Source organism: Camponotus floridanus, unplaced genomic scaffold (assembly GCF_003227725.1).
Source record: "Camponotus floridanus strain SB8 unplaced genomic scaffold, Cflo_v7.5 scaffold102, whole genome shotgun sequence".
NCBI lineage: Eukaryota > Metazoa > Arthropoda > Insecta > Hymenoptera > Formicidae > Camponotus > Camponotus floridanus.
Window position 1 is genome coordinate 616934 of NW_020229218.1, and position 16078 is coordinate 633011.

The 16078-nt window shown below is 30.5% G+C and overlaps 4 protein-coding genes and 1 long non-coding RNA gene across 10 annotated transcripts in view; 2 read left to right on the top strand and 3 right to left on the bottom strand.

Moving 5' to 3' along the window:
• Positions 1–236, bottom strand: part of LOC105252540 (uncharacterized protein DDB_G0284459) — a 32829-nt gene extending 32593 nt beyond the window's left edge. Inside the window, exon 1 of the mRNA XM_011259958.3 lies at positions 56–236. Within this exon, the coding sequence (XP_011258260.1) occupies positions 56–133 (78 nt within the window). The 5' untranslated portion in view covers positions 134–236. The remainder of the gene's footprint in view (positions 1–55) is intronic.
• Positions 237–873: 637 nt separating this feature from the next.
• On the top strand, positions 874–3751 carry LOC112638501 (UPF0605 protein CG18335-like). Its single transcript, XM_025410368.1, has 7 exons — positions 874–926; positions 1118–1256; positions 1407–1503; positions 1642–1817; positions 1939–2011; positions 3236–3494; positions 3682–3751. Exons 1-7 carry the CDS (start codon positions 874–876, stop codon positions 3749–3751), a joined length of 867 nt encoding a protein of 288 aa, XP_025266153.1.
• On the bottom strand, positions 3659–7525 carry LOC112638491 (kynurenine--oxoglutarate transaminase 3-like). 3 transcript variants are annotated; one of them, XM_025410324.1, is made up of 8 exons: positions 7366–7525; positions 6168–6304; positions 5928–6078; positions 5484–5720; positions 5064–5307; positions 4809–4975; positions 4367–4717; positions 3659–4193 (listed from the first exon to the last, which is right to left on the bottom strand). In XM_025410324.1, the coding sequence occupies exons 1-8, from the start codon at positions 7396–7398 to the stop codon at positions 4128–4130; spliced, it is 1386 nt and encodes a 461-aa protein (XP_025266109.1). In that variant the 5' UTR covers positions 7399–7525; the 3' UTR covers positions 3659–4127. The 3 variants fall into 3 exon arrangements, with proteins under 3 accessions (XP_025266109.1, XP_025266112.1, XP_025266115.1); XM_025410327.1 differs by lacking the exon at positions 7366–7525 and adding an exon at positions 6733–6926; XM_025410330.1 differs by lacking the exon at positions 7366–7525 and adding an exon at positions 6426–6605.
• A 1386-nt stretch (positions 7526–8911) lies between these two features.
• On the top strand, positions 8912–10396 carry LOC112638498. Of its 3 annotated transcripts, none has more exons than XR_003123055.1 (3): positions 8912–8985; positions 9060–9244; positions 10376–10396. It is a non-coding gene; the product is annotated as an uncharacterized LOC112638498 (long non-coding RNA). The 3 variants fall into 3 exon arrangements; XR_003123052.1 differs by having other exon boundaries at positions 10339–10378; XR_003123054.1 differs by lacking the exon at positions 10376–10396 and adding an exon at positions 9632–9667.
• Positions 10397–13417: 3021 nt separating this feature from the next.
• LOC112638495 (28S ribosomal protein S5, mitochondrial-like) lies at positions 13418–14871 on the bottom strand. 2 transcript variants are annotated; one of them, XM_025410332.1, is made up of 4 exons: positions 14527–14871; positions 14157–14378; positions 13892–14081; positions 13418–13568 (listed from the first exon to the last, which is right to left on the bottom strand). In XM_025410332.1, exons 1-3 carry the CDS (start codon positions 14753–14755, stop codon positions 14020–14022), a joined length of 513 nt encoding a protein of 170 aa, XP_025266117.1. In that variant the 5' UTR covers positions 14756–14871; the 3' UTR covers positions 13418–13568; positions 13892–14019. The 2 variants fall into 2 exon arrangements, with proteins under 2 accessions (XP_025266117.1, XP_025266120.1); XM_025410335.1 differs by lacking the exon at positions 13892–14081 and having other exon boundaries at positions 13420–13531.
• Between the last annotated feature and the right edge of the window lie 1207 nt (positions 14872–16078).

The following is a 16078-nucleotide window of genomic DNA, read 5'->3' on the forward strand; positions in this document are numbered from 1 at the left end:
ATTGTAGTCTGTTGATTAATGTCATTCACCATTTAAGCATAAATAAGCCATTTACCTTGTCTTTGGTCAATTTTGCGGACTCGCAGTCAGATTCGACGTAAAAGATGGAATTCATTTCTTGACGATACCACATAGCTCTTTCAATTTCGTATCATACAATTTGCAAATTTCTCGTTAAATGTAATAAAAATACATTCGAGTCACTTTACACTTTATAAATATTCATTTTAAAATTATTTCGCGTCATTAATTTCTTTTAGCAGTCTTTCGATAATTAAAATGTTTTATCTTAATGTGCAGTCCACTTATACTTCTGTGATTTATGACTAAGAATGTATTATACATGCATATATCAACTATATTTTATCTAATCAGGTGAATTTTTTTACACGTCTCCAATTTCACTTTTTCAATTGTATATAAATGCTAAATAATTAAAAATTTTTTAATTACGAGGGAAACACTTTTCTGGAAAATCAAATGCAACGTGCTACCGTCACGGTGGTCCCGTGAAAACTGGAAAGCGAAACCATAATCGTGTACGTTCTTCGTTTGAGTACGTAACGCATGCTCTCCCCTACTCTATCACAAGTAATCTCTCTTCTTTCGCTAGCTCTCTCTCTCTTTCTCTCCTCATCCCTATGCTTCTCTTGTTGGTCGATTATCTCTTTCAACCCGCATTAATTCAACGAAAGCCACTGCAAAAATCGTAACAAGTGAAGTAACTGAGAATAAAATATCTGAATTTCAGTTGTTTAGTATATAAATTAAATTAATAAGCTAAAATAAAAATAAATTTAATTAAAAATAGAAAATACTAACTTTTTGTTTCAAAATTAACAAATTTTCTTGTGGAAAAGCCAATTTTACAGAATGACTATTGGAACAGAATTATTAATTACGGCAGAACCTCATTTGATCCCAGGGTAAAAAATTAACCTTCACGATACATGTACAATATTTAATTAATTAATACAATACTGAAAAATTTTCCTATCTTTTATATTAGAAAGTAAATTTATGAAAAATAATTTATTGCATTAAGAAAATTTATATACATAATTATGCCAAATAAACATTACTCTGTGAATTTTAAAAAGATCGGATATTTTTTTAGATATACTGGTTATTGTCCGCAATATCGATTTAGACATGGTGAAACATATGCAAAAACTACACATAAATTATTACTCGATCCTACAATTAACCATGCAAATACACTCATTCTATCGAATCGTGTAATCGACGATTACGAGGTAAATGATTCATAATACTATACTCTTGTGATACGTAATGAAATTAATTAAGTTTTTGAAAATTTTCTGAACAAAATATTTGCATACACATTACTTATGATATAGATTTTTTAAATAATATTCATTGATTCTTTAATAACAAATATATAGGCATGGAGAGCGCTAAAAAGCGATATAAATGTAGTTAATATTCGTTTTAAGAGGACCGATCCTGTATTCGTACACCCTATGTTACCAGGGTATGAAGGTGCTTATCGATTTCTCGTATGCTTATCAAAGCAAATTGATATCTGGAGTATAAAATCTGTGATATAAAATTATCACAAGTCTACGTCACTTGTGAAATAAGTTTTTTTTATACATTCAATTGCTATATTTTACCTAGGTTTCATACCAGGATCGATCGCTAGAATCGGACAGAGATACACGGTGCTCGCGACCGAAGGACTTGCCGATTTCGAACGGCAACAATTACGAACTAAGGCAACATTAAATCAGTTGAGAAAAACGATCGACGTACAAAGTGGACGAGCCGAACCGCGAAATTTAGAGGAACGTTTGGTGAGGGAAAGATATCAGTAAATGCAATTATTTGACCGTCCTAGAATCTATTATCATAAAAATCAGTTTTTAAATTAAAAAATTTTTAAAGATTTTATCAATGTTTAATATCGATTTTTAGCTAATTAAGAGCCAATTTAAATTACCCGTGCTAACTGTGCGACCTGAATGCATGGCGGCGACGAATTCATCATGAACGAGAAAAATACGCAACATTAAAAAAATGTATGTATTTTCGTTTTATATGTGAAAAATACAACTTTAACAAATTATACTCAATTCTGCTAAAATAATCTCAAAAGATATTTTTTCTAAAAAGCAATATTTATTATTGAATCGATTGCCTATAATTATTATAAATATTGCTTGGTCAATTGTTCAACTGAAACATAATTTGTTGTGAAATGTCATTATTTCCTCCCTTTTTAATAATTGCAATTTTAATAAAAATAATGTTATATATTCATTACACTTGAATATATATATAGATAAAATAATTTTAATTACTAATCAAAATATTTCAATTTTTAAATATTTTGAAATTTTATGATTTAATTTTTAAATATCTTGAAATGTTATATTATATCAAGATATATATATAGAGAGAGAGAGAGAGAGAGAGAGAGAGAGAGAGAGAGAGAGAGAGAGAGAGAGAGAGAGAGAGAGAGAGAGAGAGAGAGAGAGAGAGAGAGAGAGAGAGAGAGAGAGAGAGAGAGAGAGAGAGAAGAGAGAGAGAGAGAGAGAGAGAGAGAGAGAGAGAGAGAGAGAGAGAGAGAGAGAGAGAGAGAGAGAGAGAGAGAGAGAGAGAGAGAGAGAGAGAGAGAGAGAGAGAGAGAGAGAGAGAGAGAGAGAGAGAGAGAGAGAGAGAGAGAGAGAGAGAGAGAGAGAGAGAGAGAGAGAGAGAGAACGTTATTTCAATTGTTTTCGTAAGTTGTTACAAATTTCTTCCATGAAATGTATGTTAAAGCAGATATTTGCGGGTTATCTGCAAAACATAATTCTATTCTCCCGTAATACGGTATTTGCATGATCACTAATAATTAAATAAAATGAACCTTTCGAATGGCAAAAACAGTACATGGTATTCCTTCATCCGTGAAAACGCGAGAAGTAACTATGATTATATTAATTATTATCTGTAATAATTGCAATCTTAATATATCTCGTTATTGTGATATAATTTTATAATTATATAATTTTATAAAATTTGAATAATTTATATTATTTATAAAATATATGTATAATATATGTATAATATATGTATAATATATGTATAATAAATAAATTGTATATATATTTTCCAATTTTTCTATATAAATTATTTCAATAATAATGTATATAACGTTTAGATTTGCACTTTATTTAGTTTTGCATAAGGCAATTTAAAAACAATTTAGAAAACATTTACTAAAAAATAGTTATCATAGCTCTATTCTGTAAAGGATACGCGACTCATGTTCCTCATGGTTATGCATATTTCGGAAAATCAATTGTTTCATCGTATGACAGTCTATTACGCGATTTTACAAGTTGTCGAGAGAGACAGAATATGGAATACGAACCGATGACAGTTATTTCTCCTGATCCACCGTTACTTATCCAGCCTTCTGAGATTTATCATAAACACGTAGGAATGATACCGAATTATCTCGGACATATTCCTGGAGCGATATTCAGGCAAGTTTAATCAATTAATTTATATGATATAAATGATACGAGAATTGAAGGATGCGGATATCAAGATGTCTAAATATTCGAAAAATCAGGATCCAAGGATTCAAATGATTCTGCACAGAAAAGAGGATTCTCAAGGATCCGAGGATCTTAATATAAAAGACATATTTTTTTCAACAATATTTTATAGATGCGGTAAAACATTCGGAGCAGACTCGACAGATGCCAAAAAATGGCTTCAAGGAGACTCCGACTTGTAAATCGATTTCGTAATGATACGATGTTGTCCAATAATTACAAAATACATTACTGAATCGCATATGAATCACGCGATATATCTTACAAAAAATTTATAAAATTTATGTGCATGCAAATTTAAGATTATAAGTATATTTACATATACATGTGACGAAGAGGACATTGCTATTATGAACTATATATGCTTTCAGAAATAAAAATCTCTATTGTGACATCTTTCTAATTATTTCTAATAAGTTCATATAGAAGCAATGTACAAAATATTAAGTCAGTGCAAAATACGAGACAAGTATCAATAGTCAATAAATATACAAACGTGCATACTCATATACACATATATTGTACACAATATATATGTATATATGTATATAATTTCAATTAAATTTTCGATTTAGACACCCATTTTTTCAAGATATCACCAGCCGCCTTCAAATTTTCGTCTTTCTGTTAAAATACAATTGAATTGATATTTAACAAACGTATGTCTTTTTAATTATAGTTATATATATATATATATATATATATATATATATATATATATATGTAACTATATATATATATATATATATATATATATATATATACATATATATATAAATTATAGTTATAGCATTTACCTTTATAAAACAGTATCGCACATAGTCCTCTCCCAGATGTTTGTGTTCAGGACTGTAAAACGCTGAGGGAGGAATACCTTGAAGGCCAACATTTTTCGTCATCCATTTAGTAAATTTGTAATCCTTGTTCTCGTCCGTTTCTTCTTGTAGCTTTACTTTATTCTCCAAAGGAGACCAATTGGCGAGCATAAAGTATCCACCCTCGGGTATCGTCGGTACCATACCAATTTCCTGAAGGAATTTCGCCATATAATCGCGTTTTGGTAACAGCTCCAATGCCAAACTATGAAAGTAGCAGTCGGGTTGATCAAGGCGTTCCATTTCCAATTCGAATCCAATAGCTACCGCTTCCTTCAATGGAAATAAAGATAATTAATTTTTATTAAAGAGTATAATTAAATTACACAATTAAGAAACATTATTTTCATTTTAGAGAAATTACTTGAATTGGTGTGGTACAGGTGTATACAGAGTTCTGATGTATAACTTGCAGATTATATAGCAAATTCGCTGGTCCATAGGCCCAGCCTATTTTCCAGCCTGTAACGCTGAATGTTTTGCCCGCCGATCCGATTGTGATTGTACGTTCGTACATATCAGGCAATGTTGCTGTTTAAAATAAGAAATAAAAATAAATCTTTTAAACAATGTTCAAGATTTAAAATCCATATTATTAATTAAATAGTATAATTCTTACCAATTCTTATGTGCTTGTACGGTTCATAAATAATATGCTCATAAACTTCATCTGCAACTACAAGAGTATTCCATTTCTTCGCGAGATTGGCAATAAATTGTAATTCGTCCAATGTAAATACCTTTCCTGTCGGATTATTTGGAGTATTGATAATTATGCCTTTAGTCTTATTGTTAAAAAGACTCTCCAACTCTTCTCTATCGAATACCCAATCACCAGAAGATACTATACCCGATGTAGATTTCTGTAAAAACAGAGATGTAAATATTATAAATTTTATATATATATATATATATATATATATATATATATATATATATATATGAAATATATATATATATATATATGTGTGTGTGTGTGTGTGTGTGTGTGTGTGTGTGTGTGTAAAAAATTTTGGCTTGCATTATTCAAAATGTTTACCGGTTTTAATGCTATGTATCTGGGAATTCCCTCAGCACTTTGTACCATAGGTACATAACAATCAAAGAAGGGCTCGATAATGATCCACTCATCTCCAGGATTGGTATGACCTTGTAAAGTCGCATATAATGCTTCATAAGCACCAGCAGTAACTATCACTTCTTTGTTTGGATCCAAGTCACGATTAATGAGCTTAGAGTAGAATTTTGCAATTGCATTCACTAATCTTGGATGACCCTGCAATGTATTTAGCAATAAAATATAAAATTTCTTACATGTATGCTATAATAGATAAATGAAAATAGTTTTATCATTGCTTATTTCATATATATGTATATATAAAACATGGATATTGTTTATCGCTAACAATTATATTGATAATATATTTGTAATTTATGAACAAATATATAAATTAAATTAAAAAATTAATAAGCAGATACTTACAAATCCTCTAGTATACTGTTGCAAAAGTGGATTTTCACTTTTGGCAATCGCAGCCAAAGCATTAGTTACATTCTCCGGAGCATAATAATCTGGAAATCCCTGGCCCAAATTCAACGGCTTGTACTGCAGAGCGAGCTGGATATATTCCACCCTAATCAAATAAATATAAGCGATATGATAAGTTTTCATATACTTTTACTTATTATGAAAAAAATTTGTTACAATAATATTATTATTTACCAGACAGATTTCTCACTGCCCTTGAGGCGATTGGGAAGATCAAATTTTGACATTCCAGCAATGTTTTGGATATTTCTTACTGTATTAAACGAAGCAGCTTTACTTGCTATTGTCAGGAAACAGACTCTCGCTAGCATCTAGATAACATATGAGATAAGCAAAACTAATTAATGATAAATTGCTTCTTGTTCAAACACACACATATCAGTTAAAAATTTAAACATTAGATACCGTTAACAATATAAAATATGAAATTACCTTTTATTAAGCGCAGATTAAACTAGCGTGTATTAATTTTGCGACAATATCATCGTGACTAGCATACATTTGTATGAAAATATCAATTGTGTACAAATATAATTAACATGTAACGATAAATGCTTATGTAATCCATAATATCGTATATTGGCGGGAAACTTAATTTTCACAAAGATAAGCTATCATCTTTAATTAAATGCTTCTTTAACTATTTGCTACGAGTAATTTAACTTTCAAAAAAACGTGGCACTAATCGAATAACATATGTCTAATAGCAATCACAACGAAAATTATAATGAATACGTACTCAATTTTTCGCAGAATCTTCTCGATGAACTCGTAGAAAAAGAACGAGATAAAGCAAATACGTTGAAAGAAATATATAAATTAAAATCGATATCAATTCAGCGGACGAAATAACCGACGAAAAGGATGTAGTTGATGTCAGTTTACTTATGTAATAATTTGCAACAAGTGGTTAAGATTTCATAGACTTTAGATAAAACAAGATAAAAAAAGCGTTAAATACCGAAGGACAGAGAACGGAGGGGAAAATCTAACCATATAAGACGGGCTACGCTATTGGTCGACAGAGATACAGCAATTCAAATCAATTAAAAATCTAAAAGTCGCAGAAATTTAATCAAGAATATGATAACATCAGATAATTCAGATTATTAATATCTGATTAAAATTCTAATAAAAGTACGTGTATTGCAAATATCTTGTGAAAATGATTGTGAGATTGTAAGAATACATGAGATACATACATATTGTATATCATATAATTGCATCATGTTAACTTTTCAAGTGTAAAATTTTTAAAATTAAATTTTATAAATTTTTTTAATCGAGAGCGTAGATGTTTAATTGTTTGTAATCGTCTGTAATCGTATCTTTTGAAGTTTAAAAGAACAAAGAATTGAAACAGAGAGCTTACCAAGAGTGCGAAGAAAACCGTGATGTTTCTCATGATGGATACAGTTGCTCTGATACGATTAGCATGCGTGCCAAATAAAAAAACGAAAGGCAAAGGCTAACTACTTTCACTTTTCAGTAATCCACTTCGATTTGAATGGTAGATTCAAAGTACTCCCTTCCTTTTATTCGCGCGCATTTTCTATTGCGTCATCGACGAAATGTTTTTAGACCCGCAACTCGAGGTGAATTTTTCTGTATCAACTTTTACCCCTAAAAATAATTAGGCCCTATCCAGATGCATAAAGGTGCAATTTCATTGACGCTACTTTTTAGCGTCAATGAAATTGCACTTTAAGTTCATATTTTTATGTTTATAGAGGATGCATCGTCCTTTCAGGGATAACCTAAAGCCGGATACTTTGTTAATCTAGTGACTTTAAGATCGCCTAAAAGCAGCTATGACAAAAAAAAGAGTGAAAACTATGAACAACTTTGTTGTTTGTTTTATAGATTTTAAAAATGGCTTGTCGTATGCTACATATTTAGAGTTGTAAATAATTTGATAAAAAATGTTCAATCTATAAACAATGGTAACGCAAATGAAATATATCATTGTCTCTAAATCATTATATGTAATTAACATATAATGTGTATTTAAAATTAATTTATCAATTTAACTCCAATAAAATTATGAAATTTTTTTCAGGTATATTATTGTTTAATATTGTTTAATTTATTGCTTGTCAGTCATTCACATTTATTAAAAATAGTCACTTTATTAAATAATGTGAGAAACTCTATATTTTTTGCGAATAGTAAGTAGAACTTTTATGGATATAGCATTGTGATAATAGTTTATATTTACAGTAGAAAATAATTTGTATTTCACTGTGCTTTTGTTCTATAGGACCTGAAGATGAATTATGAAAGGGTGTGACAAGTATCAGTAATGCAGGAAGATGCAGAGATAGAGCAAGAAGAGTAGTGAAAAGAGAAGCTCCTAAATAAGGAGCAAATTATTGGCATGGGAAAAATTCCGATACAATTTCCTGGTCTAAACACTCCTGTGTTTAGAGGAAAAGAATTAATTCAACAGCAAAAACTGCTTGTAAATCTTGAAAGAAAGCAAAAACTTATGGAATTACCACAAAGTCAGACCAGACCGATGCAAATAAAATTATCGCCATTGGAATGTGGTTGGACGAGTGTTACAATGGATGGCAGAAGCATTGAATCAGATCTTATTGGAAAAGGTTAATCTTTATGCTATTATTAGATTATAATGGTTAAATCACACACATACAAAAATCATGTGATACGATGTCTATTTTCAATTTTTTTTTATGTTTCAGTTCTAAATATTAAAATCTTATATAATTAATATCTTTGTTTTCTGTAGATACATTGAAAATTTTGAAACCTGGATTTTGGAAAACAAAATGATAACTTGTATGACCGGTAATTTAGCACGTAAGAATAGAATCAGTTCATTTATAGTAACCGGAAATGGAAATGGATTAGCTGGATTTGCGTTATCAAAAGCCAAAGCATCCCTAAAGACGGTTAAAATCCCTAAAGACGGTTAAAAATAGGGTTGGTCAAAGACTAATGTATATTCCTACATATAAGGAATACACTGGTAAGAAAATAATTGTCAATACTATATAATATAAAATTTATTTCTTTCTTTTAATATCACTTTGTATTTTTCAGTGTTACATGATTTCTTTACACAGTTTGAGGATATAAAAATATTTGTAAAGAAAATTCATGAAGGATAATGAGCTTGTTTGTCATCATGCGATAAAAGCATGTTGCGAGATAATTGGCATAAAGGATATGTATGCCAAAGTACAAGGAGGAATGTAAAAGCATTCTTTATTGGTTTATTGCAACAGGTATGTATATAAAGCATTTAAAGGCATATTATACTTTTTATTTAATTTATATTAGAAAGAAACATTTTTTATTTATAAAAATATATATCATATACATATATATATATATATATATATATATATATATATATGTGTTAGACATAAAGCTAAAAAAAACGTGGATTGTGTCGATTAATTAATTAATTGTTTTATTTAATTATCAATTTATATATGTATATTATTAACAATAATTTTTTGTTTACTTAAACTATAAGGTATAAGGTTGTACATAAGAAACAATCTTTTTTATTTAGTATTTCAAGCATATTTTCATAGAACTTTAATTTAATTATTATATTATTAAAAATATTGAACAAAATAAAGAATTAAAGCTGGCTTTCTCTGCAGTCTCATGGCAGATTATATCAGAAATCATACTTTAATTATTGCAATATATCATGAAACAAATCAATCTCAAAATAATGGAAATATTTGCAGAAATATCAAATATGTAATGTAAATATTTTAATTTTTTTGTATGCGATCTATTTTTTATTCTATCGATGTTTTCATAGTGATGCACCTTGAGCACTTTGCTTCATATGTTTGCAATAAAAATATATTAAAGCAAATTATTTTGCAAATTTATTATTCTAATTTTTATTTAGAAAGACTGAGATTAAAAAAGACGTATGCATTTTTTTCAGATATTTTCTATTGAAAAAAACGCATCAGATAAAACTTTCCTGTACATTTTAAATGCGCCAAAAGATTTGCTCTTTATTCCACTTACTGCAATAATGTACACTAAAAATGACAGATCTATATTAAAAATGATAGATCTATATTTAGTAGTTGGAAAGAAAGAGAGGAGAAATGAAAAGTGCATCTAGAGAATTTAAAAGAATAAAAATCTAAAAATAATAATACATAAAAATTAATATTATGTATTTTTTTCATGAGGAATGTGGGGCGCACATTTATGCATTTATTTATTTGGATGAGATTTACTTTAGAGCACATTCAGTATTCAACTTTAATTTTATTTTCTCTTTCTTATGATATATAAGTATAACATAATTACCTGCAAATGCTATCACTTTGTGTGCTTACAGTGATACAGAAGCAACATTACAAGTACTATATTTACAGATAACATCTGTATAATAAAAAAAGCACCAAAAATCTAATGATGAAAAAAGGATAAATATTGTAGACCAGGAATTCAACCAATTATTCCACCGCTCTGTTTCATTAGAGTTGCAATTTTCTTTTATATCATAAATATTATAAATAAGATAAAGATTTCCATAGTTTCAAATAAATTTATATATTTTATGTATGTAATACTGCGCACACATATTAAAAGGTGATAATATCGCAGTTATAATAAGATACGATCCTGGCATGTAGTGATTTTTGGATCCTACTTAAAATAATTTAATTTGATTTATTTTTGAGAAATGCGCACAATACTTGAGAACAAATTATTTTTGTGCCATGTATTACCTGTGTAAAATTCCACACACAGTATCATATTGTCTGCGACATATGAAAAGCTTCATCGATGAAATATGATTGAGATATAAGAAAAGTAATATAGTACTTGTAATGAATAACGTTAATGTGGAATACATAAATATTTTATATTTTAATTTCATATAATCAAGATGAGATAAGACACTCATGATTACTTTAAAAATGTGTCACAAATATCATGTAACTTCAATAGCTGCAATTCGTCAAATTAATCCTATATTAAATGAATCACAGCAGCTTGTTTTAATTTAATCTAACCTAACCAATTATATTATATGCTCCTCATTAAAATGTGTAAAACTGTACGTCGCACATTTAATGCGATTAATATACTACGTAATAAAATGTAATACACTAATGAAATAATTAAATATTATTTTTGAAAGCATGATACAATCCAGGCAGCATACGCTTGTATTTACATTCGACATCCAAAGCCACTGAGAGATTAGGTTAGGTTAGATTAGGTTAGATCAAACAAATTTATCGTTTAACAGTTGGCAGCCCTACGAGATAGGCTGTGCAGCACTGCGTGTATATAAAATAAATTTGAAATCGCTTCTAAAGCCTAACCATCGTCACGCGATCGACTTTATTTGAATTGCACGGCATCGCATCGAATTATGATGCGGCGTCGATTTGTTCGAACGTAATTCGGGACATCGCGATGCTGTATAAGCGTCGAATGAGCACGAATTGTCACGCAAATATGATAAATCACATCTACTCACCGTTCACCGGCTGTTCCACAGGCCGCTCCATTCGCTGGCCTCGGGACGTCTCATTCCGATCTTGATGCACACAAACTCACACGATATCATCAACGCGAACGCGCGACACTTTATTTGGCACTCCCGATATTCACTCGCATCCGATAATCATCATCAAGGGCACAAATAACGCGACGCGACTTCGCTCCATTTTCGCGATCGCGCTATCACTGAATTGTCGAAAACGGCTGTCGCGCACTTTCACTGACATATTACAAAAGTCGCGCGATCATCCTTGAACACTTTCGACGCTCGTTCACTCGCGATATTCATTTAAAAACGGTTAAAAGATGCGAAAAATGCGGACGTACGACGATCCGTGTAACTGCGTATGACTCCGAGGCACGTATGACGCGTATGACGTAGCAGTGACGTAGCAGTCACGCGCCAACATGGCGGCCGAACCAGTGCGCACTGGTTCGGCCGCCATGTTGGCGCGTGACTGCTACGTCACTGCTACGTCAAACGCGTCATACGGCCGCCATGTTGGCGCGTGAATCGGAGTCATACGCAGTTACACGGATCGTCGAACGTCCGCATTTTTCGCGTCTTTTAACCGTTTTTAAACGAATATCGCGAGTGAACGAGCGTCGAGAGTGTCCAAGGATGATCGCGCGACTTTTATAGTGTGTCGATGGAAACGCGCGACAGCGATTTTTGACGATATTCAGTGATGGTGTCATTGCGAAGATGGAGCGAAATTGCGTCGCGTTATTCGGGCCCTTGATGATGATTATCGGATGCGACCGAGTATCGGGAGTGCCGAATAAAGTGTCGCGCGTTCGCGTTGATGATATCGTGTGGATTTGTGTGCATCAAGATCGGAATGGGACGTCCCGAGGCGAGCGAACTGTCCCGAGGAGGAGCGGCCTGTGGAACAGCCGGTGAGTAGATTTGATTTATCATATTTGCGTGATAATTTGTGCTCATTCGACGCTTATACAGCATCGCGATGTCCCGAATTACATTCGGACAAATCGGCATCATAATTCGATTCGGTGCAATTCAAATAAAGTCGATCGCGTGAAGATGGTTATGCTAGAAGCGATTTCAAATTTATTTTGTACGCGCGCGCAGTACTGTACAGCCTATCTCGTAGGGCTGCCAACTGTTAAACGATAAATTTGTTTGACCTAACTTAACCTAATCTAACCTCTCAGTGTCTTTATCGAATGTAAACACAAGTATATGCTGCCTGGATTGTATCATGCTTTCAAAAATAATATTTAATTATTTCATTAGTGTATTACATTTTATTACGTAGTATATTAATCGTATTAAATGTGTGACGTACAGTTTTACACATTTTAATGAGGAGCATATAATATAATTGGTTAGGTTAGAATAAATAATAGAATAAATTAAAACAAGCTGCTGTGATTCATTTAACGTAATAGGATTAATTTGACGAATGTGCAGCTATTGAAGTTACATGATATTTGTGGACACATTTTTAAAGTAATCATGAGTGTCTTATCTCATCTTGATTATATGAAATTAAAATATAAAATATTTATGTATTCCACATTAACGTTATTCATTACAAGTACTATATTACTTTTCTTATATCTCAATCATATTTCATCGATGAAGCTTTTCATATATCGCAGACAATATGATAGTGTGCAATTTTACACAGGTAATACATGGCACAAAAATAATTTGTTCTCAAGTATTGTGCGCATTTCTAAAAAATAAATCAAATTAAATTATTTTAAGTAGGATCCAAAAATCACTACATTGCCAGGATTGTATCTTATTATAACTGCGATATTATCACCTTTTAATATGTGTGCGCAGTATTATATACATAAAATATATAAATTTATTTGAAACGTACAGAAATCTTTATCTTATTTATAATATTTATGATATAAAAGAAGATTGCAACTCTAATGAAACAGAGCGGTGGAATAATTGATTGATACTTATGCTGATCTACAATATTTATCCTTTTTTCATCATTAGATTTTTGCTTTTTTTATTATACAGATGTTATCTGTAAATATAGCACTTGTAATGTTGCTTCTGTATCACTGTAAGCACACAAAAGTGATAGCATTTGCAGGTAATTATGTTATACTTATATATCATAAGAAAGAGAAAATAAAATTAAAGTTGAATACTAAATGTGCTCTAAAGTAAATCTCATCTAAATAAATAAATGCATAAATGTGCGCCCCACATTCCTCATGAAAAAAATACATAATATTAATTTTTATGTATTATTATTTTTAGATTTTTATTCTTTTAAATTCTCTAGATGCACTTTTTATTTCTCCTCTCTTTCTTTCCAACTACTAAATATAGATCTATCATTTTTATTTAGATCTATCATTTTTATATAGAATATACATACCTATTTCAATAAACCAATAAAGAATGATTTTACATTCCTCCTTGTACTTTGGCATACATATCCTTTATGCCTTTATATTATCTCGCAACACGCTTTTATCGCATGATGACAAACAAGCCCATTATCCTTCATGAATTTTCTTTACAAATATTTTTATATTCTCTAAACTGTGTAAAGAAATCATGTAACACTGAAAAATACAAAGTGATATTAAAAGAGAAGAAATAAATTTTATATTATATAGTATTGACAATTATTTTCTTACCAGTGTATTCCTTATATGTAGGAATATACATTAGTCTTTGACCAGCCCTATTTTTAACCGTCTTTAGGGATGCTTTAGCTTTTGATAACGCAAATCCAGCTAATCCATTTTCATTTCCAGTTACTATAAATGAACTGATTCTAGTCTTACGTGCTAAATTACCGGTCATACAAGTTATCATTTTGTTTTCCAAAATCCAGGTTTCAAAACTTTCAAATGTATCTGCAGAAAACAAAGATATTAATTATATAAGATTCTATTATTTAGAACTGAAACATCAAAAAAAAAATTGAAAATAGACATCGTATCACATGATTTTTGTATGTGTGTAATTTAATCATTATAATCCAATAATAGCATAAATATTAACCTTTTCCAATAAGATCTGATTCAATGCTTCTGCCATCCATTGTAACACTCGTCCAACCACATTCCAATGGCGATAATTTTATTTGCATTGGTCTGGTCTGACTTTGTGGTAATTCCATAAGTTTTTGCTTTTTTTCAATATTTACAAGCAGTTTTTGCTGTTGAATTAATTCTTTTCCTCTAAACACAGGAGTGTTTAGACCAGGAAATTGTATCGGAATTTTTGCCATGCCAATAATTTGCTCCTTATTTAGGAGCTCTCTCTTTTCACTACTCTTCTTGCTCTATCTCTGCGTCTTCCTGCATTACTGATACTTGTCACACCCTTTCATAATTCATCTTCAGGTTCTATAGAACAAAAGCACAGTGAAATACAAATTATTTTCTACTGTAAATATAAACTATTATCAAAATGCTATATTCATAAGTTCTACTTACTATTCTCAAAAAATATAGAGTTTCTCACATTATTATATTTAATAAAGCGACTATTTTTAATAAATGTGAATGACTGACAAGCAATAAATTAAACAATATTAAATAATAATATACCTGAAAAAAATTTCATAATTTTATTAGAGTTAAATTGATAAATTAATTTTAAATACAGATTATATGTTAATTACATATAATGATTTAGAGACAATGATATATTTCATTTGCGTTACCATTGTTTACAGATTGAACATTTTTTATCAAATTATTTACAACTCTAAATATGTAGCATACGACAAGCCATTTTTAAAATCTATAAAATAAACAATAAAGTTGTTCATAGTTTTCACTCTTTTTTGTCATAGTCTGCTTTTAGGCGATCTTAAAGTCACTAGATTAACAAAGTACCGCAATTTTGATCTCAATAAGATAAGCTGGAGCAAAAATGGCGTCCGATAGTATAGATATAGGTTGCGATTGTTGCATTTCTCCACGCAACAACCTGGCATTTTTGATATTTTCTTCTTTTTTTGCGCAACAGAAGGAGTTTTCTCACCTCACACACACAGGACAAACCAGGATCAAGGTTAGAAAAATTGCACTTAGTATAGATAGCTACACAAAGTGTGCACTATCTGCACTATCGGACATCATTTTTGCTCCATCTTATTGAGATCAAAATTGCGGTACTTTGTTAATCTAGTAACTTTACGTAAAATTATAATGTAATTTCAAAAGTCGCGCATGCGCAGAGCCGCACATGCACGCGATCCCTAATCGGAACACTGTACCTAAGAAGTAGGATCTTCGAACATATTCTAAAGCGCGCTAAATTTAAGACACGTTTGCTACTGTAAGTACTTGAGAATTTTTTTAATGCTTCAATCAACGAGACATTGACATTATGAAAGATTTATTATACATAAGGTAAATTTATCGCATTACTTAGACTGACGATTATTTTTGTTTTGCAAAATTATGTGCAAAGAAATCTTGTAACTATTACATTATATATTTTCAATGTATTTGTATCAAAGGCCATCTTTCGTTTATTATTACGATAAGTATTAGAAACGATTTTGTAATAAGTTTTTTATAAAGCGTATTTGTACATTCTA

Bases quoted from the DNA above. Each gene is read 5' to 3' on its own strand.
- LOC112638491 (XM_025410324.1), bottom strand. From the start codon at position 7,398: ATGAGAAACATCACGGTTTTCTTCGCACTCTTG. The intron at 6,079-6,167 runs GTAAATAATAAT...TTATTTGATTAG, and splicing joins GGCAGTGAGAAATCTGTCTG to GGTGGAATATATCCAGCTCG. The intron at 5,308-5,483 runs GTAAACATTTTG...CTGTTTTTACAG, and splicing joins GATACATAGCATTAAAACCG to AAATCTACATCGGGTATAGT.
- LOC112638501 (XM_025410368.1), top strand. From the start codon at position 874: ATGACTATTGGAACAGAATTATTAATTACGGCAGAACCTCATTTGATC. The intron at 1,818-1,938 runs GTGAGGGAAAGA...ATCGATTTTTAG, and splicing joins GAAATTTAGAGGAACGTTTG to CTAATTAAGAGCCAATTTAA. The intron at 3,495-3,681 runs GCAAGTTTAATC...AATATTTTATAG, and splicing joins ATTCCTGGAGCGATATTCAG to ATGCGGTAAAACATTCGGAG.
- LOC112638495 (XM_025410332.1), bottom strand. From the start codon at position 14,755: ATGGCAAAAATTCCGATACAATTTCCTGGTCTAAACACTCCTGTGTTT. The intron at 14,379-14,526 runs GTTAATATTTAT...TGTTTTCTGCAG, and splicing joins ATCAGATCTTATTGGAAAAG to ATACATTTGAAAGTTTTGAA. The intron at 14,082-14,156 runs GTAAGAAAATAA...TGTATTTTTCAG, and splicing joins TACATATAAGGAATACACTG to TGTTACATGATTTCTTTACA.